This window comes from Microtus oregoni, unplaced genomic scaffold (genome assembly GCF_018167655.1).
Source record: "Microtus oregoni isolate MIOR12 unplaced genomic scaffold, Mior012 000019F_ref0000042, whole genome shotgun sequence".
Taxonomy (NCBI): domain Eukaryota; kingdom Metazoa; phylum Chordata; class Mammalia; order Rodentia; family Cricetidae; genus Microtus; species Microtus oregoni.
In genome coordinates this window covers 29574531-29586245 of record NW_024543078.1, presented here as the reverse complement: position 1 = coordinate 29586245, position 11715 = coordinate 29574531, and the positions used below count along the sequence as shown (strand labels likewise).

Below are 11715 nucleotides of genomic sequence, written 5' to 3'. Positions count from 1 at the left end.
CATTTTAAGATGCCATGTCACAAGACAAAAATATCAACTCTTGTGTTAATTAAAGCCCATCTATAACATGGGCTCCCAAACAGAAAATTACTGTAGATATGTATGATGACATGCAAAATTATGACATACTTTTAGAAAAAAAAAAAACTGGCTAACTGGGCATGGTGGCACAGATCTGTAATCACTGCAGTTAGAAGAATGAGACAGGGAGATTGCTTCATGCCAACATGGCTGCATACCAGTCAGAGGGGAAAAGAAAACAAAACGAAACAAGACTACAAAAGGAAATGCATAGTAAAATCACAGTACTGTATAAAACAAAATGAGTTGTCCCCCTCAAAGTAGTAATAAGCAAACAACTATTTTTATTCTTTTTGCTTCTGTCTTCTGAAGTTTCCACAACGAACATGTTTTACAAAACAAAATGATAACAATTTTAAAACATCTATTAGTTTTGAAAGAGGGTGAAATAATAGGCTTTAAAATGGTATCAGATAAAATATTAAGGGAGAACATTCCAGACCCCTAGAAAAAAAAACACACTGTCTCCTGTTTGGAGCAATAAGTGATACATCACTGATACCAGATTACATCTTGCTATTTCTAAACATGTTTTTATCAGTTAATTTTAATAGAAAAAAAAAACCACAAAACAGGTTACAAACCAGCACAGGTTAATGTGGCTTAGTTTCTGGTGCCTTTGCTAAGATCTTAATTAATTGTATCTAAGCCAGACCACACTAGCAATTTATTATTACCAAACTAAAGTTCTAATGTGAACTCACTTAGAAATAAATGGTCATTCTATTTAAACAAAATGAGCTTACACACCACATAACAAATGGAAGGCAAATACAAGATACTAATATAAGATATAACAATCGGGAGTTAAACTGTTATCATTCTAACCTGAGGCATAGCATTCAGGTGATACACCACAACAATGAAGTAGCACACCCGAAGCTTCCTATGCTAAAGGTAAAAGAACTGTTACTATTAGATGCCAGCTTCTCGTTTCAATTGCTGTGTTCACTTTCCACAACCAAATGTTTCATTCCAGTTTTCATAAAGCTCTAAGTCTTTTGGAGACACACTGGGTCGCACAGTTCTAAAAGCACTTTCAAAATCAACATAAGCTATTGCTCGGACTTGATCTGGGCTTATGGTAGCAATGTCAGCAGTGCACAAACTGCGAATAGGACCAAGAGAAGCCTCTCTGCAAAGCTGTGTCATATCTGCTCCAGAAAACCCATCAGACTGCTGCACCACCAGTTCAATTTCTTCATCACTAAGGCAACATTGCTCCTTGGACATGAGATTAACTACTATCTGTTTCCTGGCTGAAGGTTCTGGGAGGGGAATATAAAGTCTTTTCGCCAATCTTCTCCGGGCAGCCTCATCAATCTCTTGGGGCCGATTTGTGGCTCCCACCACAAGAATACGGTCTTCAGAACATGTAGTTGCTCCATCTAACTGAACTAAAAATTCTGTTTTTATCCTTCTAGAAGATTCATGCTCACCATCTCCTCTTTGAGACAATAGAGAATCAATTTCATCAATAAATATCACAGCTGGCTGCTGACACCTTGCAACAGCAAACAACGCACGGACCATTTTCTCCCCCTCACCTACCCACTTAGAAGTCAAAGATGAAGCAGAGATGCTGAAGAATGTCGCTCCAGACTGACTAGCAATGCACTTGCCAATCAGAGTTTTACCAGTCCCTGGAGGGCCAAAGAGAAGAATTCCTTTAGGGGGCCCTCGTAATCCAGTAAAGATATCTGGCCTCATCATGGGCCACACAACAATTTCCTTTATTGTGGCTTTTGCAAATTCTACTCCAGCAATATCTTCCCAATGTACTGGAGGCCCATGGTCCATAATTTCATTCATAATAAGCTCAATCATCTTTGGCTCCACATTCTTCAGACGGTCATCAGTGGGGTGTACTGCTGACTCTGCCCTAGTAGGCTTGCACTTCACCCTTTCATTCTGCTCATCTCCATCTTGCTTAGACACTGGAGGAACAAACTTTCCAAATATTCCTCTCGATTTCCCTGCTCCCAAAGACCTTTTCATACCACCATATGAAGATTTTGATATATGCTGGGATTTGTAGCACTTTTTTTTTTGATCTGCCCATAACTGTTCTTTTGCAGTTTTAAAGGAAGGTAAGCTATTGTCGTCCCTTTGGTCACCATCTTCTGTTTTACTAGAAACCTTTTTCGGTATTGGGTTAGAAAGCTTGTCAATGGTGCCAGAGTCAGATAAAACCTTCCTTTTTTGTGGAGTCTCACAGCCAGAAGAAAAACAAGACAGATTGGATACAGACATATTTGGTCCTGTGTTGGTTTTAGGAGAGCTGTGATTTTCATTTCTGGTATTTCCAAATAATGGTGTAGTGTGAAATGTTGCAGTGGCTGACTCACCTAAAGGAGTTGAGGAGGTGGGACAAGCCTTAGTGGTACTAGCTGTCAAAGGCAGCCGAGCACTCTGAAACCGCGAATGTCTCAGACTGCTGCCTGAGATGGCTTGAATCCTATCTGTGTCATTGGATAGAAGGTCGCCCTCTCCAGAACCTCCACAAACACTAAATTTAGAAGGCTCAGAGACAGTGGGTTCTTTACCGATGACTACTGATGATGCATCAGCAGGTTCCAGCAGAGACTCCTTCCACTTCTTTCCAGCTTGCATCATCTCCTGTACCTTACTCATTTTAAAAATATTATTTACTGACAATCCAGACTGCCACTTGTTACTGTCAGCCTGTTTAGATCCTGCCAAAGCTAAAATGCTCTCTGCATAGTTATTCAAGCCAGTTTCAACATTGTCAGAATCAATAATTGCAGAATATTTTTCTGTATACCTTTTAAACAGTTTGGTAGCACAGACCTGAGAGATCTCAGCGTTGGCCCATGCATACTGAATGTGTAGTATCTGTGCACGGTATGCATCTGCCTTCTGTCCTGGTGTACATGTGCCAGATGTAACTACAAAGTAATTCTTCTGCCAATTGTCCAATTTCACAGACCTAGAACTGGAACTCTCCATGTCAGAAATTCTGTAACACAAGACAAAATTGAAGACAAATCAGTATCAAGAAAAAAAAAAAAAAGAATAAAAAACCTCTGTTAAGAAAGGTACACTAGGCCTGGCAGTGGTGGTGCACGCCTTTAATCCCAGTACTTGGAGGCAGAGGCAGGCGGATCTCTGTAGGTTCAAGACCAGCCTGGTCTACAAGAGCTAGTTCCAGGACAGGCTCCAAAGCTACAGAGAAACCCTGTCTCGAAAAAAAGTATTTATTTACGTTTCATTTATAAAGATGTATTTGTAAAAGAAATATTTATTTAATCATATATTTCAAGTACTAATGACACAAAGATACACTGATAATAGTTTTCAAGATTAAGGACAACCTAACAATGACTTCTTAGATGTTAAAGTGTCTTATTTATAAAATAATTTTTTCTACAAAGAAAATATTTACCAGGCGGTGGTGGCACACACCTTTAATCCCAGCACTCAAGAGGCAGAGACAGGCAGATCTCTGTGAGTTCAAGGCCAGCCTGATCTACTAAGTGAGTTCCAGGACAGGCTCCAAAGCTACAGGGAAACCCTGTCTTGAAAAAAAGGAAGAAGAAAAAGAAATAAAGAAACTACTCATGGGTTTTAGCAGAAAGGACTTAAAGGTAATGAAAGAAAGGGGTTGGGAAATGTGACTCAGGTGGTAAAGTGCTTACTAACATGCCCAAATCCTTATGATTAATCACCAGTACACATATACAGGGTATAACTGCATGCCTAGACTCCTAACATTTGGGCGGTGGATTCACCACCCTCAGTTACAAAGTTTAAAGCCAAAGTCAGACAGTGGTGATGCATGCCTTTAATCCCTACTTGTGGCAGCCTAGACAACCATCAACATATGAATGGATATGTAAATACACAATGGAGATGTATGCAGCCATAAAGAAAAATAAAATCCAACCTTTACAGAAAATTGGAATCAACTAAGTCATACGCTACAGAAAATAAGCCAGACTCAGAAAGACAAATACCTCATTTTTCCTCCTGCAGAATTTAGATTTAGAAATTGTGTGTGTGTGTATGTGGTATGCATGCATTTACATCTATTTTTTCAGAACATGGAATAGAAGATGATCATGAAAGGAGGTAATCTTTAGGGAGGTGGGAAATGGGCTAATAGAACATGTAATAGGAAAGCAGAAAGGATCTACTGAGAAGGAAGGGAACCAGGGGAAAGGGTAGAGAGCAGGAGGCAGCACTGAGGGGAATATATCAGAACACAGTTTAATGATATATATATATCTATGAAGATGCCCTGATGAAGCTTTAAATCTTAAGCATGCTTTCTAAGAAAAATACTAAGCAAGTCATTTACAATTTCTGGGTCTTCAGATTTTATCTGAAGGAACCATGTGAGAATCAAATCTGTTGATCATGAAAATAATGTGGTAACTGTTATCCCTGCTGTACAAATGTAGAAACTGAGACTAACAGAATAAAAAAACTTACTAGCGAGAACTCAGCTGATTATGACCAATGTGAGAAGTCAGGTCCAAAGTTCCACATTAGATACTGTGTACTTTACCATGTACTGAATACTACTTGATGTTGTCAGTGCAGATTGAGCTGCATGAAACATAAATATGAATGATGACATATTTAATATTTTTAATGATTTATCCTGCATAAACACTTGAAACATGATGCCACAAATCTTCCAAACTTTCCCATTTCTCACAGTGTTAAAATTTAGTATTTATGCTGAGTAGTGGTGATACACGCTTTAATCACAGAACTAGAGAGGTAGAGACAGAGAGATCTCAATGAGTTCGAGGCCAGCCTGGTCTACAGAGTAAGTTCTAGGACAGCCAGAGCAACAGAGAAACTGTCTTAAGAAAAAAATTAAAACTTATGAAAGATGAACTGCAAGAACAAGCCAAACAGTCTACTAGTAAAGGAGTTTTATGCCAGGTTTTCCACAAGATATTCTCATAAACCCTTCACAGTTTTATACAAGAATCTTAGGAAAATATACAATTGGGCTGAGAGATAGCTTAGTACAAGAAGGCACCTGCTTTCAAGCCTGAAAACCTAAATTCTCAAGACTTACACAGTTTCTGAAAATAGTCCCCTGACATCCACATGCACAGTTGGGCACAAATGTGCCCCCACTCACCACTAAATAATGTAAAAACTATTTTTGTAATGTAAAATCTGCCTACACACTAGCAAGAAAAAATCTTAAGAAAACCTTTTGGTTTCCTAAGATGTATTATGATAAAGTAAAAAGACCAGCTACATTTTAAATTTACTTCCAATTTATCTGGAAGTATAGCTTAATAACCAGTACTTTTTATGTATGTGAGCTATATTTAATATAGCTCTGTGGGGGGTGAGACAGGGTTTCTCTGTGTAGCCCTGGTTGTCCTGGAACTCAACTCTGTAGACCAGGCTGGCCTTGAACTCAGAGACTTGCTTGTCTCTGCTCCCAAGGGCCATCACCACAACCTGGCTTAACATAGCTTTTTATGTCCCACAAGGCTGTGGAAAGAATTTACCACATTATAGGTAGGCATACATAAATCTTTGTTTATAATAGGAAACTTAACATCTAGTAAAACTATAACTTAAACCTAACCTAGTATCAAAACTAGAACAACAGTTCTGGGGCAAGCAGCCCTGCTTTCATCTGTTATAACCCTATTTTAATCTCCATTATACAACACCAGAAATAAGAAACTTAACAGGAGGTGACCTGGAAAATATGAAAACTAAAGTCACCAATTCTCGTCACCTCCTCAAAATTATCTCTTCCACCACCATCTTTCTAATCAATATTCATCTCCCAAGTTTTACCTCTTTTCCACTTGGTCGTGTCCTGACACTGACACAGACAACCAAAAACTGTCACCACTGCTCAATGGTCTACCACTTCCAAGTTATTTCATGGGACTGGGGATTTAGCTCGGTGGTAAAGCACTTCCCTAGCAAGCGCCAGGCCCTGGGTTCGGTCCTCAGCTCTAGAAAAAAAAAAAAGACAAAATACCAAGTTATTTCAACAAGTCTAGTCTTGGGACAACCTCTTAATTATGGTGAATGGGTAGGCATCAGAGTTGCATTTCAGTCTTCTTAACTTTTTAAATTTTCTAATTAAGCAAGCTAATTGTTCAAACTGGACAGTTGGCTTCTGCAAGCAAGAACTATTTTTTTTATTGTATTTAGATATTCTTCAGTACCTAGACCATGGCACCCACTAATATATGATTAAAGACCGAGTGCCTACTATATACCAGATATCATGTTTAACCTTTACATAACTCTAATGTATTAGTGGGAAAGTAGCAAAGGAATTTAGAGGACAGGATCTAAAGACAGAGCCTGGACATACATGTTTTTACTTTTTTAATTAATTGTATTTATTGGGAAGGGTCCAGGTCTAGGTCTGAGGGCAACTTGCAGGAACTAGGTTTTCTCTTTTCACATGGGTTCTCAAAGATCCTAGACCTCAGGTTCCCAAACTCAAAAGCTTTTATTGGCTAAGCCATGTCCCACTAAACCATTTCCCTGGCCCGCTAAGTGGATGTATGATCTGTTCTTTCAGCAGTGACTTGGAGTCTATCTCTTAAGCTATGTAGGTTTTCATTTGAAAAAAACAACAACACAAAAAACAGCAGCGTGAAACATTATTTAGCTGAGAAGTTTGTGAAATCACTGGAAGCATTAAAGAACTTAGAAATGTCAGATAAGAGATTGTGAATTAATATTCCTTTCCTTTGGAAGGTTTCCTCATAGTCATAGTGCATGGCCTGGAACCAGCTACCTAGTTACACCTGACAAATATCCCTGTTCCAAATGCTTGGAGTCAGAAGCGTATCTGATTTCCTGATATTAACACGGATATTAGGTAGGGGACTTCATTCTAAACACAAGATTCACAATATTTAGTATATATACCTTAGCCACATAACCGGAAGGTTAATTTATATATTTTAAATAATTCTGTACAGGGCTGAATGATTTAAAAAAAAAAAACTATAAGTTTGACTAAGTGTAATTTCCCCTTGTGATGTTACATTGGGCTTCGAGAAGTTCAGATGTGAGGGGAGTTTGGATTTTCGGATTAGGGAAAGTCACCTGTGTTAGCACTGCCGAAAGCACGCTACTCAACGTGAGGAAATTCGGGGGGCAAACCTGCCCCGGCCTTCCTCACAATCGTGGCGGGAGGCGGCTGCAGCCGACCTGACCCCAGGGCCGTCCCGCCCACCCGCACGTCCCTCAACCCGGGCAGCCGCCGGGAGCGAGAGCAGCGCCCTCGGCTTCGCAAGCGCCCCCCCCCCCCCCAACAACAACCGGGGCCGACAAAACGAAACAAGACACCAAAAACACGGCCGAGCCGGCGTCCACGGCCTCGGCCCGCGGCCCTGACGGAAACCAGCCGCCTACCGAGGCCCACCAGCGCTGCCTGCTCCGCCCGCAACCACCGAAAAGCGCGCCCTTCGCACTGCGCCTGCGCCGCGAGTGACGCGCTCGGCCAGCGCCGCGCCTGCGCGTAGGAATAGGGGCCGAGGGGCGCGCGCGCGCTGCGTGAGGGCGGGGCCTGGCGGCCTGGCGGTCTCTGGCCGGACCCTGTGGCGGGAATTCGGTTTTCCCGCCCGCGGTCTGGGAGGGAGGGAGGCTGATCACGCGCTATGGCGCTATGGCGCTAGTTTTTTCCAAGCACGCTATTGGCTTTCGCTTCACGTCAGGTTTCTGTCGTTCTTTTTGCAGTGCTAGATGCTGCGAAATAGACAGAGGCAGTGAGAGAGGAGGAGAACTAACTGTTAGGGATGGGGGAGAGCAGGACTCCCGCTGGGAGGCCCAGAGCACCCCCGAAATCGGGTCCGCCCGCTTCTGCGTTCTCCAGCCCTATCCAGTTCATCAGCAGCTATCAAATAATAAGTCTCGAATTCAGGCAGCTTTGGTAAAGACGACAGCCAGCGTCAGACGTAATGCCAAAATTACCAAAGCAGTTGCTGGCGGGGATCCAGTATCAACTGAATAGCTTATGTGGTTACTCATCATAGGTAGCTAAACAGATAGTGACAAGCTTGGCAGTCGCTGATGGACCGTCCCCCCTCATAAACAGCTTCGGACCCCACCTCCCATCTCCCTATTACCAGCTAAAACATCTTGCAATTTGGGTGAGGTCACTAAAGGTTAGGTTCTTAATTGATTGTTTAGGGCATAAGCCACTGGGTCAGGCTCCAAGCAGTCGGGAGCTGATTGTCAGAGAGTGGGGTGGGGGAGTGGGGGTTGCTCTTTATTTTTGTCTCTTTGTCTACAACCCTCATTGCTAAGCCCGCCTGTTTTCACTGAGAAAACTTATCTTTTCTTTCCTTCATTTTATCTCCCTCTTCAGACACTGACCAAAATCCCAGCCCTGCTCGCCCTAGGGTTCTGGGCATTTTCGCTCTGAAGACCTTCCCTACCCCTACGCAGCCGTTCCCAGGCCTGCCTTGCTGAGCCTGCTGCTCTTCTGACCTTTAACTCCCAAAGCATGGCCTTCCCTTTTCCTCTTAGCCCTCTCCCTCCTCCCAGAGGCTGCCGAGACGTCTAGATTTCTTTATTATTTTCTGCTAAGCTCAAAACTGTCTTCCAGTTTCCTACGGAGTCTGTTTTTAAATTCTTATGTTTTTTAGACCAGGAACCCTGCAAAAGGCAACATGATTCCCCGATGCAGTTTGAACCCTTATGCTATGTAAAGGCTTCCATCTTCTAAAAATTGTCTTTGTTAGAATTACAACCCAGGGCAGAGTGTGAACAAGTTTAAGGCTTAAGTTATGCAAGGAGTAAATTTGCTGAGAGCACAAACTGCTTGATAGACACTTTCTCGTGTCAGATGCTGCATGTGTATTTGTTTTGAGCAGAGAGAGAAAATGATCCCAAATAATGTGCATCCTTTTTGCCAGGGAAAATGTGTTTGGGGGGCTAGCAAGATGTCTCAGGTAAAAGTGCTTACTGTATAAGCCTGGTGGCCTTTGTTTGCACTCCAGAACCCGCGAAAACATGGAAGGAGAAAACCGGCTCCACACAGTTGTCCTTTGACCTCTTGGCACATGGGCCTTTTCTACCCATCATAGACAAACACGCATTAAGAATTTTTTTAAAAAAAAAATATGTTTATAGGCAAGTGTGAAAAAGTAGGAAAAAAGATGGTAAATAATCAAACCTGGCTCTTTCTGAGATTTCCTGAGTGTGGTTGGATTTTAGCCAACTGCTACATCTTTCCCCTCCCGGTCTACCTTGGTGAAAGAGGCCCAGGGAACATGGGGGAGGTATCCAGCCATCCCGTGGATATGCAGTCTATGGCAACCTAACGTGAATGGAACACAACAGTTCCGGTGAAGTTTTAATTAGATGGTGCTCTCCCCTACGACCAGAGGCAGGATTTTAACAAGTCTGAGTTCTAATTATATTTAATTAGCCTTTATGTTCATGAACAGAGCAGCCGCCACTCCACAAAATGAAATGAGAACCTGTACTGGGCCAAAGCAGAAGGGTGAGTTTTGTGAAGCAGGGAGGCAAGACTCTTGGAGAGGAGCGGACGGGTGGATAGCCGCTTACTTCGGGTCTCTTTGCTTCTGAGACTGAAACAGAAGGACTTAATCAAGGGGAGGTAGCTTGGGCTCCGGCTGCTGTGAATTTCCTGTGTTTGGGGAAAACATGTTTGAGCTGGCTATGGGGTACATTCCTGTAATCTTGCCCTGACTGTCCATTGCATGTCTGCTTTTGAGAACCATGCAAGTTTCTTTAAAATGATCGTTCCAGATATTCCCAGTTTATGCAAGCGACTTGTATAACTCTCAAGTGTTGTAGCACTTTTTCCACTCCTTATTACTAGTTTATGTATGGCACACACAGAGAGGTGCCCAGGAAACAGATTTCGATACCAAGGTAGTGAAAACTGTTAATATTTGGGAATTTATATGATTCATATAAAACCATAAAGCTATCCTTAGGCCAAAATGCTACCGGGCAAGTACCATGTTCCCTTAACTGCAAACTTTCTGGATAAAATGCTAGTAGGACCATTTTCCAGCTTTTGCCATCAATTGGATTCCCTAGTTAAAAGCTCAATCCTGCCTTCCCTTGGGGTCTTGTCCTTTATCCCTTTCCCGTGTTTCCCTTAAGATGATGAGGTCCCATCTGTGACATCTCCCTGTCCTTCTGCCGTGGGGTTCTCTGCATGCTGACTGGTATGTGGTCAGCCTGACTCGGATCTCTGGTTCCTGGAACGCTGCTCTTTGCTGCACTCTAGACAAGAGATGTTCCCAGACAACATCTGCCTGCTGTGTCCAGATAAGTCTAGGGCTTGCCCAACACCAAGAGCAAGTGCCTGAAATCAGCAAAGACCCGAGGCCCTACAGGCAGCATCTAGTACCAGTGCCACCAGAGGTCAGTGTGCTCTAATATGATACTGTATTGGGCACAGATTTAAATACTTGTTGACTATGGGATAGTCTTAATCCAGGCATACTGGATTCTTGTTTGTTTGTTTTTGGGTTTTTTTTTTTCAAGACAAGGTTTCTCTTTGTAGCCCTGGGTGTCTTGAACTCAGAGATCCAACTACTTCTGCTTCCCTAGTGCTGGGATTAAAGGTGTGTTGCTTTTGGTCATGATATTTCATCACAGCAATAGAAACTCTGCTATGATAGTAAATAAACTAAAACTGAGCCCTAGTTAGACAAGATTACATCCTGAGGTCTTAGACTCTGTTCCCTAAGGATTCAGACAGTTTCGGAAAGAAATACTCCAGCCTTTCAGAGAATCCCTGCCTCCCATTTGTACAACGTGTCCTCTGCCACGTGTCCCCCAACGACTTGCTCACACTAACATCTCAACCATCTTGCCCGAGTTAAAGACCATGCTGACTGGAGCTCTTCCTGCAGCAGAAGAGGGGGATGATGTCAATGGCGGCAGTAGCTCCTCTGGGACCCTTCCAGCGTACACAGGGCACACTGAGAAGTGAAAAGCAATCGTTGTAAAATGTAGGCACATCAACCTCGGCTCAGTAATTGGAGTGTTTCATACTCCTCTGATGCTTCACAGATGGTTTTGGTGGCCTCAGTATACTGTCCCTTGCCTCCACATCGGGACAAAACCAAATCTGGCTCATCTATAAACAAAGGTCTTACCCAAATAAGATAGAGAACATGCATGATAAGCACCAAGCTTTCTGAAGAACAGATTGTACCACCCTGGTACATTTACACAAATGTTAGAGGCATCAGAAATTCAGGCTATACCTGCTGCCTTACTCTTTTCTGTTGCTGTGATCAAAACTACCCTGACAAAAGCAACCTAAGGGACCCCAGGTGTGACAGGCCTGGCAGTTCGAGGATGTGGTCCATTGCGGAAGGGAAGCCAGGGTTAAAGGAGTCAACCGTGCTGCATCCAGTCTGGAAGCAGAGACCTGTGACTGCTGTGCTCAGCAAGCCATCTTCTCTTTCTGCAGTCTAGGTCTCAAGCCCAGGAAATGATGCCACCCACGTTGAAGGCAGGTCTCACCACCTCCAGTAACCCAATCAAAATAATTCCTCACTGGCATGGCCACAGGCAATCCTATCTAGAAATCCCCTCACACACAGAGGCTTGTCCCCTAGATGAGTCTAGGTCCTATCAAGTGGACACTCAATGTGGACCACCACA

At 42.9% G+C, this 11715-nt stretch overlaps 1 protein-coding gene across 4 annotated transcripts; it reads right to left on the bottom strand.

Annotated features, from left to right (window-relative positions):
* Positions 1 to 463: 463 nt before the first annotated feature.
* Positions 464 to 7527, bottom strand: Fignl1 (fidgetin like 1). Of its 4 annotated transcripts, XM_041669571.1 has the most exons (4): positions 7162 to 7283; positions 5884 to 6047; positions 4537 to 4653; positions 464 to 3061 (listed from the first exon to the last, which is right to left on the bottom strand). In XM_041669571.1, the coding sequence occupies exon 4, from the start codon at positions 3049 to 3051 to the stop codon at positions 1030 to 1032; it is 2022 nt and encodes a 673-aa protein (XP_041525505.1). In that variant the 5' UTR covers positions 3052 to 3061; positions 4537 to 4653; positions 5884 to 6047; positions 7162 to 7283; the 3' UTR covers positions 464 to 1029. The 4 variants fall into 4 exon arrangements, with proteins under 4 accessions (XP_041525505.1, XP_041525504.1, XP_041525503.1 ...); XM_041669570.1 differs by lacking the exons at positions 4537 to 4653; positions 7162 to 7283 and adding an exon at positions 7471 to 7527; XM_041669569.1 differs by lacking the exon at positions 4537 to 4653.
* Positions 7528 to 11715: the final 4188 nt, after the last annotated feature.